General features: G+C 44.1%; 5 protein-coding genes and 1 long non-coding RNA gene across 14 annotated transcripts in view; 2 read left to right on the forward strand and 4 right to left on the reverse strand.

Annotated features, from left to right (window-relative positions):
* The first annotated feature begins 370 nt into the window (after nucleotides 1-370).
* On the forward strand, nucleotides 371-4,890 carry LOC143363052 (uncharacterized). The gene is made up of 3 exons (XR_013083722.1): nucleotides 371-802; nucleotides 4,320-4,676; nucleotides 4,785-4,890. It is a non-coding gene; the product is annotated as an uncharacterized LOC143363052 (long non-coding RNA).
* Nucleotides 3,734-5,207, reverse strand: LOC143363049 (NPC intracellular cholesterol transporter 2). The gene is made up of 3 exons (XM_076803670.1): nucleotides 5,124-5,207; nucleotides 4,807-4,974; nucleotides 3,734-4,111 (listed from the first exon to the last, which is right to left on the reverse strand). The coding sequence occupies exons 1-3, from the start codon at nucleotides 5,140-5,142 to the stop codon at nucleotides 3,846-3,848; spliced, it is 453 nt and encodes a 150-aa protein (XP_076659785.1). The 5' UTR covers nucleotides 5,143-5,207; the 3' UTR covers nucleotides 3,734-3,845.
* Nucleotides 5,208-5,812: 605 nt separating this feature from the next.
* Sro (SDR family oxidoreductase shroud) lies at nucleotides 5,813-9,568 on the reverse strand. Of its 2 annotated transcripts, XM_076803666.1 has the most exons (5): nucleotides 9,323-9,556; nucleotides 8,365-8,646; nucleotides 6,914-7,219; nucleotides 6,560-6,791; nucleotides 5,813-6,127 (listed from the first exon to the last, which is right to left on the reverse strand). In XM_076803666.1, the coding sequence occupies exons 1-5, from the start codon at nucleotides 9,453-9,455 to the stop codon at nucleotides 5,887-5,889; spliced, it is 1,194 nt and encodes a 397-aa protein (XP_076659781.1). In that variant the 5' UTR covers nucleotides 9,456-9,556; the 3' UTR covers nucleotides 5,813-5,886. The 2 variants fall into 2 exon arrangements, with proteins under 2 accessions (XP_076659781.1, XP_076659780.1); XM_076803665.1 differs by having other exon boundaries at nucleotides 6,000-6,791; nucleotides 9,323-9,568.
* A 1,121-nt stretch (nucleotides 9,569-10,689) lies between these two features.
* Nucleotides 10,690-12,385, reverse strand: LOC143363047 (zinc finger protein-like 1 homolog). Its single transcript, XM_076803668.1, has 3 exons — nucleotides 12,112-12,385; nucleotides 11,589-11,894; nucleotides 10,690-11,514 (listed from the first exon to the last, which is right to left on the reverse strand). Exons 1-3 carry the CDS (start codon nucleotides 12,211-12,213, stop codon nucleotides 10,969-10,971), a joined length of 954 nt encoding a protein of 317 aa, XP_076659783.1. The 5' UTR covers nucleotides 12,214-12,385; the 3' UTR covers nucleotides 10,690-10,968.
* Nucleotides 12,386-13,691: 1,306 nt separating this feature from the next.
* Cask (peripheral plasma membrane protein CASK) overlaps nucleotides 13,692-25,450 on the forward strand; it is a 219,728-nt gene continuing 207,969 nt past the window's right edge. For 4 of the 8 annotated variants that reach the window (XM_076803657.1, XM_076803656.1, XM_076803658.1 and 1 more), the window contains exon 1: nucleotides 13,693-14,636. In XM_076803657.1, coding sequence (XP_076659772.1) covers nucleotides 14,578-14,636 — 59 coding nt within the window. In that variant the 5' untranslated portion in view covers nucleotides 13,693-14,577. Of the gene's footprint in view, nucleotides 14,637-25,450 lie in introns of all 8 variants that reach the window. The other 4 variants (XM_076803660.1, XM_076803662.1, XM_076803655.1 and 1 more) reach the window with 3 other exon arrangements.
* On the reverse strand, nucleotides 23,012-24,849 carry LOC143363046 (salivary endonuclease-like). The gene is made up of 3 exons (XM_076803667.1): nucleotides 24,721-24,849; nucleotides 24,123-24,597; nucleotides 23,012-23,843 (listed from the first exon to the last, which is right to left on the reverse strand). The coding sequence occupies exons 1-3, from the start codon at nucleotides 24,794-24,796 to the stop codon at nucleotides 23,177-23,179; spliced, it is 1,218 nt and encodes a 405-aa protein (XP_076659782.1). The 5' UTR covers nucleotides 24,797-24,849; the 3' UTR covers nucleotides 23,012-23,176.

Genomic DNA, 25,450 nt, shown 5'->3' on the forward strand with positions numbered 1-25,450 from the left:
ATATTATAATAATCATACTTGTCAACGACTTGTGTGATAAGCACACAACTGGCTAACGAGTTCTGTTGCTACCGACCGTGTCTGCGTTAATTAACATTTTCTGGAACAGCGACTACGTTTCGAACAATTATGAATCTATTTTTGTTTTGTTTTATCATTAATGAGTAATACAAATACTAAACCAAGGACTCCACGAATTGCGGGTAATTAATGTCAGTTGGTACATTCGCAATGCAAACTGAAATTGAGCAATCGCACACTATTTATTTACCATCGACAGCTACTTGGACGGATGCCGCGTTGTTGACAGTCTCGATGGGAGTCTACGGTTCGAAACGAAAATATCGATAGACATCAATGTATGGGCTCGTAGGAGCGGCGTTTATTGGTGCTTATCGATAACGTTATCGTTAAGCGACAACTCCGCAGGGGAAAGCATCTCTGTGCGTCCAGTAGCTGATCGCGACCTGTTTATTTTCAGACTGGTTCATATGCGAGGCACGCCCAACCCCGGGATCATTATTGGCACACTGACTTCGCCCGAGATCGGTATTACGTACGCGTGCCGGAAAGTTGAAGGCACAAAGGGGTGGCGAGACAGCGAAGACAGAGGGAAGAGAAATATACGAACGAGAGAATGCGAGTCCCGTGTAGTTTGCCTGGGTCGGCATTACATATCCATTTCACGCTCTTTCCCTCTTGCGGCCGAATCGAAATCAGCGATGGCTACGAAGCGAAACAAAAATTGTTATGCAGGGTGTCCCAGAAAGAATGTAGGAAAAGAGAAGGAGCGATACCTGAGGTGTGTTTCCAAGCAACTTTTTCCTTTGCCAATTCGCGCCAGAACGCTTTGTTCTCGAGTTATTAACGAAAACAACGGACCAATCAGAGCGCGGCTACAGTGGGTCCTGTCAATGGCGCATCCCAAGGGCAACAGCTAAATGTTAGACATAGCGAGCGGCACTATATCTAGCGTGCAATGTTTCCCTAGTTTAGTAAACATCGTATTCTACTAGATAGAAGTGGGTTCGGTCTACCCTTTGTAGAACATTGTTGGCCCTTTGTGAATACCAACCCCCGGGTCTCATAAGTTTTAAGCCCTAAGTTCCTCGCCAGCGCCTGAGGTAGTTAGTAAATGCAAATGGAATGCTGAACGAATTAGTTTATAAATTAAACTTGACTTATCCTCTGATAAAGCGCATACATCTAAATGGATATAGCCCGCCATGTGATTTAGATTGGTAACTAAATTTAAAAATTTGCAACGATTCATGTAATTCTCTTTCTGCCCGCGTGATCGTCGAGACGCTCATTCGAGAGGCCAGTTTCCTCGTATCCTCGAAGCTCGAGGACCATCAATCGGCGAACAAGGGGTGCGACGTGTGTCATGAAACAAGTCTAAAGAGATTCCGTCGGAAAGGAGGGGAGACAATGTGTAGGCGGTTGGTCAATTTAATTAAATTAATTGGTTGACCGTTACGGCGGTACACAGCTCGGAAGTCACGCGCGTCCTTCTGTAGAGGGTGTGCACCTTGCGTCAATCGTTTACAAATTTGTCGGTTCGCCCGATTGGCCGACACTTGTCCTTGACATTATTCCGGCTGAGTGACGTCCGCTTGCACGTAAGATAAAATAGAAACGACACGTGTACCTGATCGTCAACGTCATTAAGCGCTTTGTGTGTAACTCACAGTCGAGCAACTGAAAGAATAAGCTTGGTTAGCGGGGCTGGGTTCCATGGGACCGATATTCAGAAGCTACGACAGCATGATCGCAGTACCCTGTTCGAAGTACATACGTTTACCAGTTGGTTGAAGGGCGAGGTTCAACGGAGAAGACCAAGTACAATATTACATACAGTCGGTGTACAAAGTATTCGTACACTCTCGGCTTGAATTTTTTGGAGGTGCTAGAAGGATCAATTTCCTAACACCGACTGTACACACGTCAACTTACATTGAATCCAATTAAATTTGTAGTTTGCAATTTTTTGAGAAATTGAAGCTGAAAAAACAAGCATTAATTTACGTGATCAGTTAAACGTTAAAACGACGTCCTGAGTACTGTCTAGGGCAACATCGACGGGTAGAAGAGAATAAAGATAATTGATTAGTGTGCCACTAAGTGTGGGAACGATAGAAATGTCGGTGCAACAGCGAGCAAATCTTGAACAGTTAGTTGATCGATCGGATAGATTGTCGGGACGAGTTTAGGATAGCGTCAAAAATCACTGACCGTGATCTTTCACAGTGATCGCAGAATCACGATCACGGTCGTGATTATTTCACGATCACGACTGTGATCATAGCTTTTTATCTCGAATCATAGCAATTCTTTATCTTTGAGTTAAAAAATTGTATTGTTTATGTAAATAGTAAAAAGGTGTAGACAATTTCTTTTTTAAATACCAATACGTTACTTAACGATATATATAACGATAATTTAATTATTAATTTATTCTTTGCTATTTAATATACTTTTTGCCTTTATGCGATATAACATATATTTTTGTTTATATTTTTCATGTCGTTAATGTGAAATATGTAGGTCACGTAACACGTCCCGAGAATACAGACTTCTATATAGAGTGACCAAGAACATTTACGTTCCTGTGCTCTCCACCAATCAGAAGCGATCACGAAAAATCACGAATCACTGTGAAAAATCACCGTGATTTGGAGCGAACGTGATTGAATCACTCGTGATTCGGAAGTAGCAGTTCGTCCCATCTCTAGACGAGTTGTGGTTCGTGTAGTGTGTAGGTTCAAAGATGTCGCTAGATATCTTTCACAGACATGCGACCGGGTCGATCGTTGTGCAGAGATGTGGGTCAGGCACACGCCCGAACCCCCTGGATTTTCATCTCGTCTCTTTCCCCGCCGTACACGCGTATGTAATTCATGGATCACCATCCAATTCATGGATGGTCTGTTCACGGTGTACGAAAACTCATCGATTACACATTTTTACGGACACGGAAAAAAACGCGAGTTCCGAATCTTTACCGGGACGGAATGTCCATCGTATTGATTACGGTAGCGCATCTATTACAGGAGTGATCGCAGTTCATTCGGACAATCTTCGTCCGAGATCGTATACGAACGCCGGAATGCATTTGTTCAGCACCGGTTAAGTATTCGTTAATATGTAAAGCATTGTTACAGGTACATCGGAACTTTCGTTTTATCAGAATGAAATATCTGACAATGGGTCGCCATAACCTTTTATCTACTCTAGAAGTTTACCTGCGGAAGCCGGGGTGTATCTCGGACGCAGTAAAAGCGCAATTCATTTCAAACTCCATTAAGAGAGGTCCTTCATTTAATAGATCCTTCAGCCGCTAACTGCCATAATGAATTCTGTAATCGTACCTTCTTATCGAGCTTCCACGCGATCCGGACTCTAATCGATGTACATTCTACCGTCTACGACGCGAACTTTCATAAGCGATTATCATCAGCATTAACATCAGCCGTTTAGCAACTATTAGGTTGACGCAAAACGTTCTGATCTAGAAATGCTGTTACAGTCTACAGGCTTATTAGACGAAACTTTGAGGTGCAAACTTGAAATTTATTGACACACGTCGAGATTACAATGGTACGGCGTTTAATTGGAAGTTTCATATGTAACAACCTGATATTTTATTTTGCACAAAGATCCGGAGTCTGGTCGATTTGAATTAGGCTACTTCAGGCTAAACGTAGAGGATAGAAAATGAACAAGGCGGACAAGTACTTAAATAATGAAATATATTTCATGTTGGGATATAAATATAATAATGGGTACAGTTCGTCAATTTGTAATAGCGCGTCCAATTCGTGAATCCGTTGTCCATTGATCGTCTAATTGACAACCTGGGAGGGGAGCTTGAAACAGGATTGGGATTTGCCTTGATCGTCCTCGAGCGACAACTGGATGGTCAGGGCGCCAGTGGGGTAGATCTTCCTGACCGGCATCGACAGCTTGTAGGTGACAACCTCACCCTTGTCCAGAGGGCATTCTGCGTCGATAAGGTTCTTGCAGGCGTTCTTCTCGGGGAGCGGGAACGGGGTGTTTATGCTTCCAACTTGTGCATTAACCTTCGGCGTCAGGGTCTTCGTGTCCGCGACTGTAACAGATTGTCAAACTGTGAACGACTATCCAACTCGCCCTCAAAGGGGGATGCGATGATCTTTCAGCCCCCAATCCGCGCATTCCGATACCACCAAGCTGATCAAAGTTTCTACAACTAGTCGAGTTGATCCAGCAAGATACGGATTGAAGAGAATTAATTTAAACGAACTCTAATAATATTTCAATGTTAATTCTAATTTCAGGGAAATTTCAAGTTGGAGGAAAGTTGTAGTGAAACTAATCGAGTCTACCAATTCGAAAATCTGAAATTTCTACTGGAATATCGAAGCATTAACCGACATCAGAAGCGTTAACAAATTCTGCAATTTCGTAAATGGAAGTCTAGACGCTAAGTCGCCATTCCCGTTTCGAACTGTTTAAAGTTTCAAGCACCCATCTCCGAGCGTGGATTTAAATATTCTTGTTCCCTCCATAGTTCCAAAGGAAATATTATTTTAATATTCCAAATTCTCTAAAAGCTACAGCAGAACGGAATAATGAAATCGAGTTTTCTGAGAATTCGGCGAACAACTTGTCTTCCGGCTTTGCTTTGACTTATGGTAATCTATATACAGTGACTTCTCTATATATGTCGCCAAGGGCTGGATAAAATTTTCACGCAAGTGCGCTTAACACCGTAACTATGATCTTGTGTGTTGTAATTTCAGACTATTGATGCTCTTCACTTACCGACGGCGAATTTGATCTCTCCGACAGCGGCTTCACCCCTCTTCAAGTCGCAGGGAAGCTTGGTGCAGCCAACGATCTTCACACTCTTGGGCACCGGCAGACCGCCATCGCAGGGCTCGAACGGTGTCTGCATAGAGTCAGCGATGCAGAGAGCTGCGATGAGGAGAACTGCAACCGACAGGGACATTTCGTTTCGTTATCAGAAGAACCACAGTATTCAGAGGTTGAATACTATTATTGCACAGTCTAGGAAAGTTCTACCGCGAACGATTCGGTAGATCCGATGTTAATAGTAATTTTCAGTAATGGTTACATACCGTAGGTGAAGCTCGACATTTTGGTGGTTGTTGCGACTTGGAGACAACTGATGCCTGCTCCACCGAACGGATCGGTATTTATTTCCCGGCGCTATCTAATCAATTGGGAAATGGCAGTGGGACAAGTGTCAGAAGCAATATTCAAAAACACTTGAAATCTGCACACCTGCTAATCGCCAGACGACGGCCAGCCGTTTGTTTGCCGATAAAGATCGAATCGGAAATATCTTTAATGAACAGAGCGCGCGGTGTTAGATCAGAAAAACGGGATCTTCTTCGATAAACGACAATGTTTCAAGTACTCTCCGTACGAATGTTACATTTAGTTCTTACGTTATCGGAGATAGTTCTCCCACAGGTGTTCGCCCGCAGGTGTTCGCTATCCGTAACACTCAGAGAATGTATTTTTTTAATTAGAAAATATGAAATCAAGTGACAAGTTTCAAGTCAGCAGCCCTAAGGCTAGGGCGAGCGTGACGGTATAGGGTGAGCTCGGCTTACATCGTAACGTGTTCACTACCAGGTAGAATGTTCATGAATTTTCTCATAATTTTTTGTTGAGCCAAACAGAGGAAATAGAGCACTTTTCATCATCTTATCCGGCCATTATAGGTACTAATTACATTGGAAACATTAATACACGTAGTTCAAAGGGGAGGATACAGGAATTAAACAATGTAAAAATATTTTATTTAGTTCTGCCAGTTCATAATAAGCTTATGACTGTATGACCTTGAAGGTTCAAAGAACATGAAAAACATCGTTAGCTCAGCTTCGCCTCCGAATTCTGGTTCCCCGCAGTGCTATCATTTGTCGAGGGACTCTCATTCTCTGCCGACTCCTTTTCCTTTGTGGAGAGATTCTGCCTAGAATCGGAACCGGAAGTGTTCGTTTTCTTCGTCCACGGAGGTGCCTGGACGAACTTCAGGACCAGAAGGTCGCGAACACAGGTCGGCGTTATCCTGAACAACGCGTGGTACACGCGGTATCGCCATGATTCATGTCTGGATCAATGATTGAACAGCTGTATTAGCTAGCGGCAATCAATCTCTAATTTGTACGAATCACTCGAGATATCTGGAACCATCCGATCGATTAAATTTATCGAAGTGGCCAGGTGTTTCCTCGCAGGTGTGAGAAACGAAACATTGCGTATAGTAGATACTATATGTAGATAGCAATCGTTGGCCAATGGTTCGAGATACGACGAGAGCACTGTCAACGAAAGTTTTGCGTCCGCGTTCGTACAGTTCGGACGTCGTGCTGAAGATCGTTCGGGTCGCTCGGTACTGCTCGAAACAATTCCGCGAGTTAAGTACACGGTCAAGGCTTTCTCGTTCTCGAGAATATTGCGAATCTTTGTCCGAAACTGCGATTTTCGAATTGTTTCGAGAAATCCGGCGATTCTTAGGAGTACAATACCAAAGCTGACGCACTTGTAAAGCGCCGACGGGTATTTATCGAGCAGAGCTCCTTCAAAGACCTCGTAGATCCTCGGGTCTGGAAGCTTTTCCAGGTTTCCACCGTGCGACACGGATCCGAAATATTGCGAGTAGCTGGTAAAGTAATCGCCGTAGAAGATCCTCGCTTCCTCCGTCATCGACCTTCTCATCGTCTCGAACTGTTCACCCTGCCGCGCCAATATGTTGCTCTCTCTGAAGAAAGACCCTGCGAAAAGGTACATGACACGGAGTACTTTACTTTAATTTCAATATATTATCAGCAGCATTTCATAGATTCGCTCGATCTGTATTCACTTATATCGCTCAACGTTTCAATTGGCTACAGACCAGGAATAAAGCAAACGACCTTGACGCCGAACTTCTTCAGCTCGAGTCGTACGGCGGTGGCCCAGGCACCAACCGCAGCTTTGGTCCCGCTGTAAGCTGCCACCCCGGGGATCGGCTGGATGTTACAGTGACTCGAGATTACAACGATCCGGGTGGAGTGCGATCGGATCATCGGCATCAGTTCTCGAGTGATTCTCATCGTGCCAAGGAAATTGACTTCCACTTGACTTCTGATCTGCTCCTCTGTCTGCCATTCGAATTCGCCGAAGATCATCACCGCGGCGTTATTCACCAAGCATCGCAGCTCTGTAAACAGATCATTCTAATATTCGTTCGCTCGTGACGATCTCTGATTCATAATTGATCGCGTTACCCGATAACGAACCAGAGCTTCGATCAGCGGCGAACCAAATTAATACCGCGTGCGCAAGCTGAACGATAAGCACCGAACTGGCACTTGAAATCAACGGCACAGATACCATTCACGGTATATCGATCGATAGAGTTGTTCATTCAGATCGACTACAATCGGTTCCAACTAGGGTAAGGGACCCGATTACTGTGCGGGTACCTACGTTAATTGTACTTATTTCTAAAGCCGTAAAATCAGTTAAAATAAAATAGGTACAATTAATATAGGCAGAGTAATCGTGTCCTATCGTTCTTATTAACACATTGCCTACCGGCGATCATCTCATAATGTTTCAAAGTCCATGATCCACGGCTAAAAACTCCCGAGCAGCCTCGGGACATTGAATGTTAAAAGCCTCCATTTGTTTACGCGTTTATACCGAAATTGTAATCATTACTTTGCATTAATTTCGGAGAGCAGCGCGCTGAAAGCGTTAGCTCACTGCCCGAGGCTACTGCATAAACATGATACAGGTAGGAAATTCCTATACGGGTCATACAACATGCAAAATTAGTCTGATGGTGTAATGAACGAAACTCGGCGAGATTACCGTCAGTAAACCATGATATATGCAATTTCTGTGCGTAGAGTTGGCCTGGAAGATATTTGGAAACCAACGAAACGATACTGTGCAACAACAGACGTATGCAAAACCAGATACAATGATTGTGGGTCGACGCGCCGTTGATTTCGCCGTAACAAGTTTTTGTCGTAGATACGGTAATGCTCGCATAGTTGTGCTAAATCTGATTCACACGGATCTGTGACGAAGGTTCGAAACTTCTCACACCTGCCAGGGTCTGGAAAAAGTAGAATTGGACTCCGGCTTACCACTCCAGAGTCCAAGACCCGGTAAAAATCCGGTTTACTTGCTTTTCTTGAATAAAAGACGAAAGCGCGCCGTGGGAGACCAGCCGGGCTTAGCAAGTGCCGGGGATAAAACGCGTCGGCTGTGCGAGCATTACTATACCTGCGCTATACGTCTCATACCAAGCAGACGTCCGCGATTCTTCGCAGCGTGAACAGAGGAGTAATTCACCTAAATTCTCCCGTTCCAAAAGCGTCCGCACGGAGTCGGCGAAATCAGTCACGCTAACAGGTTTCGTAACATCCAGAGGATAAACGAACGCATCCTTCTCCCGCAGCTGGTTCGCCCCGGGACTGTCATTTTGCAATACGCCAGCGATCACGGTCGCCCCTAGTTGCCGGCAGTGCAGAGCCAGACTATATCCCAGCCCTGAATCGCAGCCAGTCACGATGACCGCGTGATTAGGCTGAATTTTCACCCGGGACTTAATTCGAGAGTACAAGTAAGTACCGCCTGAAAGCGAAGAAGATTTGTCCGAGGTCAAGTCACCTTATTCTTTCATGAAATTTAACGACGTCTCAGTTCGACCTTGAACTTAACGGAACCTTCACCGAAGGGATTAATTTGCTTCGGACATGTCAGATATTTTTATGAATATCTTGAGTTCTATTCGATTCATTTTTTAGCGTGTACAGCACTACGGCGTATCGCGATTGCATCGAGTCATCGACTTTTGTGCTGATCCAGATAGGAGAATAGGCGACCGGTAAGTACATAAGAGTGATGTATTAAATTTGTAGATATCGATGTCACTATTGTAGCAAATAAAACACTCATCCGAGATCAATAAGATTCGTTCTTTCCTAACACTAGATTTACGGGTATTAATTGTACATTTATATTTAGCGAAATAAGTATAAAATGGTATACCGTACAGGCGTATTCGAAATAAGAGAATCCAAGGACATGACTAGGACGTGTATTCAGAGTAAATAGCTGAAAGGTGATGTATACATGTTGTCATTTCCGTGACTTTGAAGATGAAATCAACAGATTTCTTAAAACCTAGAAATACCTCTAGGCATATATAAGTTAGTAAATAATCGAGTTTAAAGTCTACCAAAGAGAGAGCTGCCGTAGACGAATAAAGATCTAGTTACAGTAATTATTGAGAGTTGTTCTTACTTACCGATGCAACACAAAGTCATGGCCGATGCAACATACTTGTGTCCTTTGTTCCACGAGTAAAGAAGACCGAGCGAGGTCGCTAGATCAACAGCTAGTAGCGCAGAATGTCTTCTCAGGTGTTTCACGAGTCCCATGGTTGGATCGACGGAATCTCGGTGGTAGGTAAGCCACCCCGTTGCTTAACAGATAACACTGTTCCCGGGGGCCGGCGACTGAATCTCGATCAATATTTGTACCAGGTAATTCTGTGTTTTTAAACAACATTCAAAATCCGCCGAACAATGAAAACGTTTCGCGTCCGACACGACGCACGCAAACCAGCGCCGGAAAGAGAGAAACACTTATATTTCGTGTTATCGCGGCAAATTACTCTTTATTCTATATCAAAAAGGCATGTTACGAATTGTAAATGGCGTGTACTCTGCAGCCGATCGAAATGCCCAATGGTAAGAGAACGGTTACCGTGAAATCGCTCGATGCACGCGCATAAACAATAAATATCCGAACGTGACGAACGGGCGCTCGGGTCGAAACGATCCTGTCCTCGTCCTAACAGCAAATGGCTGCTACGGGACGTGAAAAGAAAGAAAATAAAACTGCCCCACTCTGCTGCCGTTCGTCGCGATGTTTCTTTTTTGAAATTCAAACTGGAGGATCAGATCTGTCCACGCGATCCGAAGAAATGTTTAATGCAGATTCGCTTTGTAGATATTCTTCATCCTGCTCGGTATACAAAGTGCATAATGAAGTGTAATTTTGTATCATGTTAAATTAATTTACTTCAATTATTTCCGTCCAACGCTGTTTTACCCACGCGCATTTATTTCAAAGACGAATATTTACTGTATCGTCGCATATGATGATATCTGAAGGCGCCGATCTCATTGCTTAAAAGGTTTTAATATTTCATGGGGAAACGTTCCTTGGAACCGTCGCTAGGCTCTCTCTCTCTCATTTGAATTGCAATCATGGTCACGTTCCACGTGAATAAATCGAACACCGTGATTTTTCGAAATCGTAAGTATATCCCCGACGTTCTTTTCATCGAAGAAAATACTGACACTAGAAACTATTCAGAAAATGTATTTCCTTCAGTGTTTTAATACAATGTGGTTTCTTTTCATTGCATACAAATTTGAAGTACATGAAATTTCTCAACAATGATTGAGACTAGACTTGAATTTTGAATAAATTATAATTTCGTCTTGAAACAAGCACAATCACGTATACGATTAAAACAACCCGTTTCTAATCGAAATCAGTATTATCGAATTCCTATCAGCTGAAACTGGCAGCTACTTTTGTTCACGCTTTCGCACACAATAGTATAAAAAGAGCTATCGGTTTGTATAAGGACGTATGCAGTGCTTTTGAAAAAGTTTGTAAATCTATACAGAGCAAAATATACAACACAGTTACAAGGTATACTTTACATAAAAATTAACAGATATCAGTACTAACAATACGGTGTACCTTAAGCTAATTCACGTTAAATGAAATCATACTTCTGTCAATACACGTTTTCCGTTTGACTGATAACTAAATCTGCTATATTACAAGCATTGTATTTCCGTCAGACGGCAATTGTTCCATTCGTTTTCTTTCAAATCTTTTCGTGAAAGTTCGAGCATACTGAATACCGACGACCTAGTCGTCGACCATGATATGAGGATTCGCTAGCAGGTCAAGAGTTGGGTCTCCATCTGTGGCCATTCTTCCCAACCAGGAAAACAAAATTAAAATTCCAATAAATGCTAATATACCCATGACAGCTAGTACTGCGTATTTTTTATACAACGGTCCCGGTGAATTTCTACGTCTCGATGGTGGACTAACTATAAATTTCCACCACCGTAAGAACCATTCCATGGCCGACTTCCTTTTGTATTTGTTCTCATCGTGGTCGAATGATATCTCTTTTGGATCGTCATAAGCCTCGCGAACTTTTCGTGATGTTGGAGTAGACAATCCCATGGACGAGTCGATATTTACAATAGAATAGGGTGGACCGATTTTCTGATTGTTTAAATGCACATTATTGATATTAGTGTGTACCGAGTTAACACTACTAGAAACACGTGACGTAGCAACCGTAGGAGACGATGAAGTTGTGGTATGATTTTGGTACAATGTTGATTCAACTCTTAGAGGTGGACGCTCTTCCTCTGGTTTCTGCTCTCTGTCTTCGCTGAGCTGTAAAGAAATATATGTATACAATATTTCCATAGTATAAAGGTATATAATATGCAGTCAATTGAAATATATACCAAAGGTAGACCAAGACCAGCTCTTGCCCAATTCACTCCTGCTAATTTTTCCCTCAAGACATCGGCCACGGGGGATACTAATTTTGAATCGGGAAAAATGCAATCCTTGCATGCTGGACACTTATATCCTGCGGGTGCTGTTGTCTGTGGCAGTTCTCTGGCATATTTGTCCAAACATGCCCAATGGAACATGTGGTAACAAGTTAACCGAACACAATCACCTTCGTTTAAGTTTACCGAACATAGGGTACAAACTGGATTGTAATCATGGTCGTAAAGCCATAAGATATACGACTGTACAATACACTGAAAAAGATGTAAAACATTAAAAAGATACAAGTGTAATCCCCTATGAGTTAATAATTTTGTAAACATGAATTTCCTTTTATAAAATACTGGTAAACACTGTGAACTGAACATAAACATTCAACTATTTCCAGCATTGATACAATTGCATCATCTGAAATACTATTTATACACGGATTTATACTCATGGACTTGTATTAAAAACATTTCAACCTACCTTTGGATGTTTCGTTACCATACAATGTTCGCAAACGTTAACACGGTGTTCAAAACAAAATAAATTTGTGACCCTCCGTTTCGGACACTTGCACAGACCCATGTTTTACGAATCTAACACGTTCACAGCATTAGATCATTTAGGAGAATAAAACCAAGACCTAGTTCATAAAGTACACCCCTACAAATTGATCTTTTTACACGACATATCGTGGTCTCATGACAATTTCAATCTTCATTGCAGTGTGACACGGCTTCCATGTTCATCGGCCACGTCGTCTGACATTTACCATGAAAAACAGAGAAGAAAGCACCAATAAGATTTGTTCGCTTAATATCACCACAGACGAGGTATAGCAGTAGACGAATCACCTAATGTATTTTTTTCTCACGTCCGCAGGACTGTAGAGCCCCGTTACCATTTTTATGTCACTTCCTACCTTGTGACGCTCTACCGTGGATGTGGATTCTGATCCAGGCTAGAAAGAGGCATAAAAATCCCGGGTGTGACAGCTCTCATCTCCTATCTGTCCGTATACAGTATATGGTCTAAACTATCCAACACCTAAATAACACAAGAAATGATTCTTGCCGATATTCCCATAAGGGGTAGTGCAATAAGCGGCACGAATCATCTGTTCCTGAAAATCTGTAAATAGCGCCATTAGACCGTAGCGGCAAAACGCTCAAACTGTTAGCCAAACGTTACCGACTGAATTACCGACATTGGTGCCGCCAGTGCCACCTGGCGGTGGAAATCCGAAAACTAATCGGCTACAAGCTTGGGCGTTTCGCTACTACGAGGAATGGCGCTGTTTACAGATTGTGCCGGAAGATGTACGTGGCGCCACCCAGCGGAGGAATCCTGAACACTAATCGGCTACAAGCTTGGGCGTTTCGCCACTACGAGGAATGGCGCTGTTTGCAGATTTTGTTGGACTTTATGTATGGTGCCACCCAGCGGAGGAATTCTGAACACTAACCTGCATCATCTTTTTAGCCTGTATTAGAACCTGCATCATGTTTTAGGCTGGATCCTACATAGAAGAGCCTCTTTTAATATAGAAGTAGCATCCACTCTGGCATTATTTGGAATCCGCTGTTAATGATGCAGGTTCTGGTTGAGGCTAAAATCCTGGGCGTGAGCACTCTCTGCCTATACCTCGTCTGTGGTGGTAGCAGAGCATTTTCTACAGAATCGGTAATTCAGAATCGTAGACAGAGAAATGAATGCATTGTATGCAATGTCTGTGATATTCTGCAGAGTCGGTAATTCAGACCCGTAGATGGAAAAATGCATTGCATGCAGTGTCTATACTAATCTTAGGTCTGTGCGATTGGTGTACTCCTTTACCTGGTCCGTGCTAGAGTCCCCCGAACGTGAGACAGAGAAATACATTGGGCGATTGATCTACTCCTATACCTCGTGTGCGATAATACGGCACGATGGGATAGAGGAACGTAGCGAGGGATATAAATGGTTGGATACAGTGCATCAAAGCGGCAAAGATTGCACGCGAAGCGGCGCCACGCCCGCTCCCCCGAAGTACGCCAGTTCGTCGGAGGGGTGCGGAGGTGTAGCTGTTGGTCGGCGCAGTCGCTCGCCGCGTTTTATGCAACCAGTCTTGCTTCGGAGCGAGTGAATCTGCTCCTACAGCGTTTGACAGACGGGGAAAGCGTGTGCAGAGGGCATCGGTGTCCGTCTGGCCGCATCTAGCTGGTCGGTCCTTGTCAATCGTACGGCCGAGCGTTCCGACGAGGCAACCGATTCGGGCCGATCCGGTTCCCTTCGTGGCCCCGAGACACGGGACACGAGAGATATTGTGCAAACGGCCGTACTACGTATAACCGTCGTATTTCCCGTCGGTGTTGCGTGCGCTGACTTTGCCGGCGAGACCGAGGCGGGACGAGGGCTCGAAAGGCGGTGTCGATCGGTGTTTTACTTCGGCACCACTGACGGTGGGGCACCCGACACAGTCGAGAATCTCTTCACGTTGCCGTGTTCTCGCTCGAACGCGGCTCTTTGGTTATACGGACCGCGAACTCGTGTCCACCGATCGAGTGCCAGTGCGACGAGACGGGTACACGGGCGTGCTACACGGGTGTATCATCTCCGCGGCTGTGTACATATAGAAGATGTGTGTATGTGCGTAACGTGTGCGTAGAGGAAAACAAATTCGTCGGTGTCGCGGGATCGAGAGGGACAACCGTCGCCGGAGGAACGAGAGTGGGAGAAGGAGAGGCGGCCGTGAATCCACGATACGCGGCTACGTTCACGCCGACCGCCGTATTACACACGGCACCACACAAAATCCACGACGTCGTCGGCCCAGATCGCAGGAGGAGAGGAACGGCGTATATTTTGCACGCTTTTACGAATTATTACGAATTCGCGTAGCTTCGACGCGCCTTTTGGCGCGTTCAGAACCCTCGTTCGGTCGACTTATTCGACCTCCTCGTCGCCACCATGGCGGACGACGAGGTTCTCTTCGACGAGGTTTACGAGCTCTGCGAGATTATCGGCAAGTGAGTAACACACAGCCCACGAGAGAGAGAATGAGTGAGAGAGAGAGAGAATGAGGTGGCGTCACGTTGCATAGCTTTTTTGCGTGACAGAAGATACGCGCTAGATGTGAGAGAGTGCGAGGAAGAGAGAGAGAGAGAGAAAGAGAGCTAGGCAAAGAGTGTGAGTGTCGAACCATCGAGCTCGCTGACGGAACGATGAAATAGTAAGGAACTGTATACGACGGCAAGAGAAAATGCTTTTGACAGATGCGCCCTGGCGTGCGCGTACACATGTCTCCGTTGCTCGTGTGGGTGGACACTGTTCGTGCGCACACTTGAGTCACGGGGGTTTGTGTACGCACGCGCGCGTATGCGTGCACCGCGTGTGCGAACGATGACGTATAGATGTTGACTCGAAAGGGGCGAATGGATGAGTAACAACGCGAAAGTAGGGGAAAAATGTGAGTCTCTGTTACGACCAAGTCGAGCCGTGCGTGATGCTCATACTAATTTTTTCGGCTTCCACTTTTAACCAACTCCGGCCAGTACTTTGACCGATCGTCTTCCATGCAAACGTTCTAGGCTTCTGGACAGGACGTTTCTTTCTTTCGCTTTCTGAACGGTTGTTTGTCAGTCTGGACGATTGTTTACGTGGCGCTCTTCAACACTATATGCACTCACGTTTGCACATTTACGGTTTTGAACTTTTTTGGAAAAACGTAGGTGGGAATTGCGTGGGTATATGCATTCTTATGTCCCTCGATGAAAATGGCCGTGGGAAACTAAAAAGCGTTATACTATGTACGCTATGTACTAAGTCGACGAAAGGGTAAATGAAAGAATTGCAATAGGTATGGTAACGTAAATAACAAGTTATATAAGTATATAAGTAAAAAGTTTGCAATATAATTCATCCTTGAATTGTAATACAAATAATTGATTATAATTATTACGAGGAAACTGAATGTTTGTTTTTTTATGCTTTTTTACGCGTTTACTGGCTGTACAGTGGCAGGGGAACAGCTTCGAAAACATAAGTCGCATTTTTAGCATTAACATTAGCATTAAACAATTAGCATTTCGTTTGAGTTCTTATCTAATCGCAGCGTGCATTATTCAAAGGCATGTTCTTCATGTATTTCAGGAGAAGGAGCATAATTGTGCACAAGGTAAACTTGGGAGTCTACAAATTCATTGAAATACGGTCTTACAATTGATACGTAAATTAATTAATAATCGTCGCGATTAATACTAGTCGAAGGTTTATTTTTCCTTACATGTTCCGCTTACCTAGGGTATTAACATTCATATAATTCATATTCCTATGGTACAATTTATATAACGACTAATATTGATACAATAAGCGATGCTAAAAATAAAATGAATCTACCGGAATTCGAGATACCTAACGTTTTTTATTCGCAGATGTTTATTCACCGTCGCGGGGAAACAATGTTTACCTAGTAAATAACGAAACGAAAAAAAAAATTGAAGCGCATTTTTCTGTTAGTCGAAGCCGAGGATCGTTTAATAAAGTTGCGCTTCCGTACACGTTTTGTATGTATTGGAAAACTGTTGAACTGTTCGATGGAATACTCGGCATCACGTAACTGTGTCACACCGGAATGTAATAAAAATACCAGTGCATAAGCAAGTTTCTAATAAAACGCGAGTGCGGATGCGCGCCACTTGGAAAATCCTTTATTATAATCGGAACACGTAACATTCGCAATTACTTGGTCCGCTGCGCGCGTGCATTACATTTGTTTTTGGTAAGGCGTGAAACTTTGTTCCGGGGGACTTGGAGCGTGAGAAACGCGCTACGAGAACATTTCTTGACGACCGAGCTACTTCAAAATTTACCTTAACCCGTTCACCTTTCGAGGGCTGCAACTAGCACTGCCTTTTACTCGGAGAAAACCAAAGGAGAGAATAAGAAATCGCCGTCAATTTTCATACTCTGTAACCGGTGGCGGAATTAGTAAGAGAATTTTCTTGCAACTTCTATTTCCAACTTGAGTTTGAGGGTCCCAAAATTTTTACTCGGGGCCTTACGCTTGGGGCCTCCACTCGACTTGAGCCGCCACTGCCTGTGACTCTATTTTCAGGGGAAAAGGTTACCCCCTCTGCCGGTACCGGAGTACCACGTGACAGCGCGGTAGAGGGGGAATTAGTAAGAGAATTTTCTTGCAACTTCTATTTCCAACTTGAGTTTGAGGGTCCCACAATTTTTATCGCTTGGGGCCTCCACTCGACTTGAGCCGCCACTGTCTATGACTCTATTTTAAGGGGAATTCAGGAGAAAGGTTACCCCCTCTGCCGGTACCGGAGTACCACGTGACAGGGCCGCGGCGGAATTAGTAAGATAATTTTCTTGCAACTTCTATTTCCAACTTGAGTTTGAGGGTCCCACAATTTTTATCGCTTGGGGCCTCCACTCGACTTGAGCCGCCACTGTCTATGACTCTATTTTAAGGGGAATTCAGGAGAAAGGTTACCCCCTCTGCCGGTACCGGAGTACCACGTGACAGCGCGATAGAGGGGAGACTTAGAGTGGGGGAACAAGTCTTGATCTGGCGACCCATCTCAAGTCAAGCTAGCAGCGATGCTGAAGAGTGGAGGAACCGGCGAATTAATGGTGGGAGTTGCCCAGCTCGGCTGTAAAGGAACTAAGGGGTGCACAACGCGATCGAATTTGAGGAAACTGCGAAATTATAAGAAACGATTTGGTTGCGAAAAGTTAGCGCGGCAATGGGAGAAACAAGCGATTTAGGGCCGAACCGGAGGGAGAGAGAGCAAGTTTGAAAATTGATTCGACTTTCACGAACGGCGTAGCCCGGGGAATATCGTGCGTTAAGGGGTTAAGTGGATTCGAATGAAATACTTGAAGTCCGCGGCCGTCTTTTTTTCTCTCTTGCCCCTGGTTCCGCGGGCATGTGCTCGAAGAAATTTGAAAAACAAACCGACTGGCAGGGTGGAACCGGTGATTCATGAGCAGCCGCCGTCGCCGAGCGTAGGAAATTCCTTTGAAAAATCGAAGGAAAATTGTCGTACGGCTGAATACGTTTTACCCGGTGGCTTCGGCCAGTGAATGCGCTGAAGTGCTCCATGAAATACTAAATGCCATTTGCAGAGCCTGAAGTTTTAGTACCGGCACATTCAAGACGAGGAAAGGCCGGGCTGCGTTTCTTTTCAGGGTGCGCTTGTCTTACTTTTTCATCCGTCTCATGAATCATTCGCGAATATGCTCGTGTAGCTGCACAACGGGCCTGTGCGTATGAACAGGTTTCCTCGGAAGTCAGAGTACGCTCTTGATGACATTTAACCTTGAACTTAATTGCGAAGAATAGTCTGCAGGCGTGCCGAGGATAATGGAAAAGTTCAAACTCGAATTACTCGATTTCTGATAGCTGTCGCATCATAGGAGCAAGACTATCAGGTTTACTAGAATTATGTTTTGAAAACCGATAGTTGCGGTGTTTTATCCTCGACGATATTATGATACAAACTTTAGTGGCTTAAGCCGTTGGTGTCATCCGCGCCTTCTTTGATTGGGGTCACCACTTATGGCGGTTATAATGGGATAAGAAGAAAGAGAAGGAGGGCGTATAGAATGAAAGGGATACGGCTAGGGCTTGTCACACAGTGGACTCGCCAATAAAGTTATCTTCTTACCTAAGGCACTAAAGCTGTTTTCTGTGAGGCCATTAAGTAGATAGGGTTGTTTTTGGTTGGACGAGCCAATTATTTAAAGCTGATCGTACGAACTTCGTTTACTTTTTAATGATAAGCTGATTTATAAATTTTGTCACTTTAGCTTTCAGTTGGTAAACAATAGGCCTGTCGATAGCACATCCAGAGAAAATACTTTGTGCCAATTTGCAACCCTACATGTCGACATGGGGGTTAGTTACGGGGTGACAAAGAAAATCAGGGTTTTCCGTGATTTCTCTTATCCCCTTCAATCGAAAATTCCGGAAAAAATCTGGCACACTTTAGCTATCGGAACGCACGTCTGTGAATTTTGTCAGAATTCTTTATCCTCGAAACCGAATTTTCAAAAATAAAAACAAATCTTCAACGCCGATTTCTCGTAGACGTTACGAGACACTAAGTTCATATTTTCGGAGTTGTAGCATCTCGTTATGGTTGTTAACATATGATTGTTTCAGATTTTTCAAAGCGGAGGCACACGGTTAAAAAAATCAAAAACCGCTATTTTCTACTTCGATCTTAGAGAACACCGTTTTGAGATCAACTTTCTGTGCAGTACTTGAGTCATTGATGAGTTTAATTGATCCGGAGCAATTATCACTGGCATGAGCACCGCTGGTCTGCGGTTAATCCGAGAAGACAACACCGTTTAGGTATTGTTCGCCGATAGTTTCTAGGAAACAGTTGTTTACTGCTACCGTGATGGACTTATCGTCTACGTCCTACGAGTACCCTTTGGCATTCAGCCAATTGTTCACTAAAATGATATGAAGTTGGACATTGCTCCATGCTCGGCGGAGTCGAGTCGCGAGTGTCGTTGATCCTAATTAAGGCGTTCCGTGTAAAACGATACGATACGGTATCATTATCTCGGAGACGAGAGAGCACTCTAGCTAGATTCTTGCAATAATCTTCGCCGCGTCGATACGATTCGTTCGAGACGCACAGCATAAAATCTGTAAACGCATCTACTATGATCCCGGCGTTAATTGAACGTGAACAAAGACCGAATAATTAACGACAGTGAAACGAAAACGGTGAACGTAGCACGAAAAGCGGAACGGGAAGCCAGTGAACGGTTTATTATAAATAATGTCTCGCGTTAACCTTCCACTTTAAACTTAATATATGTCAAGGGGCACATCTTTTGATTAGCATCGTTTCATTTCACGTAGAGTCGCTCGCGAGAGCTCGCCAGGCTTTTTAAGCTCGTTCTTTTCAAATACGTGATACTCTTTTTAAATTCGACCTAACACTTTTCCAAAGCAATACACCTCGGCACGGAACGCCTATTTATTGGACGATCCACGTATACTAGCACAATCACGAGTAATTATGCGGAAACCCGATGCTCTTCGAAATTGTGTAATAAACTTGAATTACAGCATTTTCATTTTACGCTCGCGGTTTCTGTTTTCCTAATGGCGTTCATCGTGTGCTCCACCAGTCCCGTGGCTGTCTTCGTTGACGCCGGACAAACGAGCCAATTAGATCGACTATGCGAGCAATGCGATCGCAGGAGTTATGCGTTCATTGCACGCTGTTCTGCAGAATAAAAACCTGCGAGAGATTTGTTGCATCGCGGTGCAATATCGGGTCTCACCGGAATCGTGTCAAGAGGTAGATTTCGGAAGTACCATCGTCTCGATAGTTCCCGTTGTTACAAACTAACTCCGCCGAGATTGATATAGTTGCAGGAAAATATACCGCAAGCCGAGATCCTGGAGAGAGAACCACGCTAACCCGGAGGCCGCGCTGGTTAAAATTACAATGTTTTACATTTTTTTTAGACGGCCAAGTTTGCGACGCGAATCGCCGAAACTGGTTTCAGAGCTGTTTTTGAGGAGAGCACAAACAAAGCCGCGTCGCCATAAATCAACATCGGAAACGGGGATACAGAAGTCGTGGCCGAGAACGAGCTCGTTCTAATCGACAGAGATAAGTCGGCGGCTCGAACAATGGCTCGTTAGAAAAAGTTGTCACCTTCGGCTTCCATTACCTCTTCCTCCCATTTCCTGTTTCTACAAACTTTTGCTTCCGGTATCGAGGAAATCTTTCGGTAAAATTGTTATTCCTGGAGTATACATTTTTCGGGGACACCCTGTACAGTATTTTAAAGAGCGAGAGGGTGCTTCAAAAATTTTTGAAATGTTTTCAGAAAAGGCAGCAAATGTAAGGAAACTAGAAACTCGACTTTCACAGAAGCTAGACACATTTTTAGATGAGATACTCGAGGGAAATACCAATTAAAAATCTCCCTAATCTGCGACCATGCACCAGCAGTAGCGCGCTTAAATCGGGTCAGCAGGAACACGGGCAGCGATGGATTATCATGCGAAAAACACATGATCTCGAAATTCAGAGCTCCGAACAAGTTGATCAGTTCGTATTAAAATGATTAACTCGGTAAAACTGAACGATGCATAGATTTACTGTTAAAAATTGGACACGTACAATGCACGCACGCGCGGTGTCGTCGCAATCGCCTCATTATTCGCTGCAATTATGCTCTTCGTAAATACGTATACCTGCACACACACTGACGTCAACGTGTATCGCGTACAGAGCGCAATCATCTCGCGAATATTAATTGCACGTTCGATCGGATAAGCATAAACGCCGCACCCTGTGCGATTTTTGAGTGTTCCTAAATTGGAACCAGAGTTTGCTCTTCGGGCGACACAGTTTTGCAAAACCCGATAATTAATTCGAGCTGTTTTCGTTTTACCGATCTTGGGAACGAAGAAGGGGGGAAGGCGATTCATAAAGAAAAAAGGTGATCAGCGCTCGTAAAACTTAATCAACATAAATCTACTTTAGGCCGTTAGAGGACTTCCATAAACGCTCCGCATAAGTGTCGTGACAGTCTTCAGTCTCTCCAATTATCGCCGCAATGTTTCAACACAACGAAACGTCCGTGTTCACAGTGTTTTCTCGATATATGTCCACAACACTGGTCTAGACATATATCGACCAGGAGATACTGCTCTTTAGATCATTTATGAATGAACGTGAGAGCAGAAACCTTTTGATCAAGTCTCTTTCGTCCGAGAAATGGCTAAAAGACAATGGGCGAGGCATTGGACGTTTTATTATAAATAATGATCCGTTTTAACCTTCCACTTTAAACTTAATATATGTCAAGGGGCACGTCTTTTGATTGCCATTTCGTTCCTCGTGGAGTTACCTGCGTCAATTTTTCAGGTTCAACAAGGCGAAATAAATTGCTTTTCTATATATTTCCAAAAATTGACAATTGGCCAAAGCATCGCGAATGATGCGGAACTAAATAAATTTCCATTTTTGTTTCGTAGGAAATTGTCGAGGACAAAGAAAAATATCGACCGGGTTCCAGCGTGAATATCCAAAAAAGAAAATCGGCGATCGTTTAGTGCGAGCGGTTAATGGGATTATCATGCTCGCTGCGAAACGTCACTATCGTTCTCTTTCACTCGATCATCGCTGCGATACCTCACCTCCGCTGGCAGCGGACAAACGAGCCAATCGGACGACTATGAAGTGAAATCTGCTCTTCTGTGTAACCGCGTTACATCGGCCGAACAATAGACGGTACACATAAAGCGGAATTGCGCGTATTCTACGTGGAAATTCCGCCTCGAATAAACGGTGTCTGTTCGCGAAAAGTAACCGAGCTTGGCCTTCCTAATTTTTTTGGGCTTGTCCACGTGTAACGAAGTCAGAAAAGAGGAGTCCATTCATTAACCCTTAGCACTCGAATGGTGACTGTAAGACACCGCTAAATATTGCTGTACCATTATTCAAAATATTTTTCACATTATCACGTTTGCTTGTGTTTAACCCTTTTAGTGCCGGAGTTTTAGAGAGCACCTTGTAGCGCTTTGCTATTCGCATTGCGAGAGAACTCTATCTCACAATAAATTTATGCTACGTTATAAATGGTCTAATTTCACATTACGAGAGAATTCAAATAAATAGTTTTTAACTTTCCCTTATATTCTATATGTTATATTACCTATAACAATTGCTTGTTTCCGGCGCCTACCATGTACCTTGGGGTTATTCTTTATGTTTGTTGTGCAATATTATTTATTTTGTTACAAGATATATTGGAAATGCAAAGTATATACTTTGTAATAAACGGTCTATATAAAGTTACGATAAAAAGATGACTTTTCGTGTGTGCAATTACGTTTTGAAAGAGAGAACTTAATTTTTCTTTTCTCTATGATCACTTATACCTTTGTTATTTATGTAATTTTCAATGAATATAGAAAAATTAGCGTCGCTGATTTATTCTCCATTTCGTCCTTAATACGCTGCTTTTTGAATTATGTAAATATTGCTTTTCGTTTGGTTTTTATCAGTCTTTTTCCAAACCCTAGTAAAATCGTGAAATTCGGCCGGTTATCTTCGCATAGGCACCTCTTTTTCGCCCGGCACTGAAAGGGTTAATAAATTACTAAACACTTCAGTATTCGGCATGTATAACGTGAAAGAAAAAATATATATATATAGAAGGGAAATATTCTAGGTCGGAAGAAATGTTTCGTTCTGGAGTTAAAACAGCTTCGAGTGCAAAGGGTTCAGTTATGCTACAGCCAGTGCTACCAACAGCACGTCCCCGAGCCACCGCGTTTGCCGCGTAATTAAAATAGTTTGTTTATTTTTCGAACAAACCTCGACCACTGTTTCGAACAAGCAGCTGCGAAAGTTCCAAACTCGGAGATTGATTGTATTCCGCCTATTAGCGACAAGTATCGGTTCTCGGTATCGCAGAATCGTGTCAAGAGCTGGATTTGGCAAGTATCCTTGTTACAAGAGGTCCTGTCGACGCGAGCTAACTCTGCGGAGAGTGGCGCGCATAGTTATATTAATACATCCACCACATTCAGCCGGGGAATTGTCGGGATACGCGAGCTAAGGTCACCGACGGTGCACGCATACGAGAGACCCTCGGTATAGTTCGCCGACCAGTTGAGCCACGTTATTTGCCCGTCGATCCTGTTGTTGCACAGGTACGCGTTCGACGGCGCGTAGGCGATGAAGGGATCGTTCAGCCCTACGAACGCGGTGCCCTTCCGACTCGCACGATGGTAGATCACCTTCCAAAAGAATCTGGGCACCGGCATCGGCTTCGAGCGAGCGGTGCTTATCGTTATCACCCGTTGGTTCCCGTGGATATCCGGCATAGTCATCTCTCCGTGAACGCCCGTGTAGACCTCGATGTCCAGGGACTTCCGCGCGGTGAAGTTCCTCAAGGACGACTCCAGGACCTCCCAGTTCTTCGAGTTGAAGCTGCCCCATTGCGGCGCCGCGTTCAGATACTGGAAGGTAGCGTTCTGCTGGACGCCGTACACGAAATCGCCTTTCGCCGCCAAGTGTCCGCGCGTCAGTCGCGTGTCTCTCGTTATCAGTTTACTCATCGGGGAATTAGGTCCCAAAATCCTGTCGATCGCCGAACGCTGCGTCTCCCAGTAGTAGAGCTTCTGCACGTCCATTCCGTTGAAATGGCTCCCCGGCTGCCAAGTTGGTCTGGAACCCGAAAGTTGCGATTTAAAATTGGGGGTAAATTTTTTTGGAAACCAAACAATTCCCACTGACCTCTGAGAAAATCTGAGTGGAATTTTTCAACTTACGAACTTACGAACTGTAGACACAGGCTAGACGAATTTCTGTCAATAGGGAAACTGATAACCATATTTGAGAAAGCGAAAGGTTATCGCCACAGCGGAAGAATAAATGTGTTGTGTCGAAGAAGCTTATGCAAGCGCGATACGAGAAAATTAATTTTTAAAAATTCACTTGACTGACCTGGGGTAGCCAGATTGAGCTTGTTTACACTTCCGAGACAATTGAAATTTCGAGTAGTAGGTCTCGTAAGTGTTGTCGTTGCGACAGACTTCGATCGTTGCCAGGAACTTCGCGGCCAACTGGAAACCGATGGCGATCGCGGTCTTGTTCCCCAAACATTTCTGCGGCAGGACCTTGGTGCTGATCGTGGGACTCGTGTCGCAAGTTATGGTCGAGAACGGCCGAGTCACGCCGTTGACGATGAAGTTCTTGCCACTGTCGCAGGTAGCTTTCGCTTCCTTGAGGTTCGTGTGGGCGATCTTATTTCGACTGCCTGGACACGCTATCAGAACGGACTTTCCCGTTCCGAGCGCCAGCTTGGGCAGTGTTCCAGCGTTCGGATAGAAGAAATCATTGCCATTCTCTGTCAGGATCAGCGGCTGAGGCTCTTTCAGGTCTCCGTAGTAGGCGTTCGCAATCGACACACTGCAGTCCGCTGCAACATTGAAACGCAACGTTCACGATACCTGTTTGTCAAGTTTATCAGTTTCGAATTGGCGTTGTTCTTTCACGAGCCTCGTTAGGCAGGGTTAATTGTGAACAAAGAAAACGCATTTACCCGAGATCGTCGCCGCCAGGCACAAACACGCGAACAACGAAATAAACATCGGAAACGGTTCCGTTGGCTTCGCCATCTAAGCGACCACTTGCTTCTACCGTATGCTCCCCCATCGTTTTATACAATCTTCAACTTCCCTGATAATTGATATTGGTTTTCCCGGCGTTGGGGCAACCGCGACCGTGATAACAGCAGTTAAGCAATTTTTTATTCGGTAGAAAATATGAAGCGCTCGCGTAGCCGGGCTTATTTATTCAAGTGTCGCGTGCACGGTCACGAGCAGATTTTTTTTTCTCTTTTGGAACACCGTTGGGGTCGTCACTCTAGGGTCACGTGCCCTGGCGCAAGCCTATCTCGCGATCTGCTGTGGTCACGAGCGGATTGTGGGAACAGAAAATCCTGTGGACGAAACTAAATAGTAACGTTTCTGTCGACATTTGGTGTTAATACGTAATTTTTTAATAAATTGTCCTTGAATTAATCTTTTTATCGAACAGAGTACGATGCTCTTAGATTGATTTCATTCTTGAACAGTGTGCTGTTCTTAAGTTGATTTCATTCTTGAACAGTGTGCTGTTCTTAAGTTGATTTCGTTCTTGAACAGTGGCTGTTCAAAAAGTATTGAACTCTCAATAGTTGGTCCGAAACACGTGTTAAAGTAGAGTTAAATTAAGTTCGGGAGCACTATCCGGGCGTGGATCTAAAATGTTTGTTTGTCCCGATACCCTGA

The sequence above is a fragment of the Halictus rubicundus genome, chromosome 18, assembly GCF_050948215.1.
Source record: "Halictus rubicundus isolate RS-2024b chromosome 18, iyHalRubi1_principal, whole genome shotgun sequence".
Classification (NCBI taxonomy): Eukaryota; Metazoa; Arthropoda; class Insecta; order Hymenoptera; family Halictidae; genus Halictus; species Halictus rubicundus.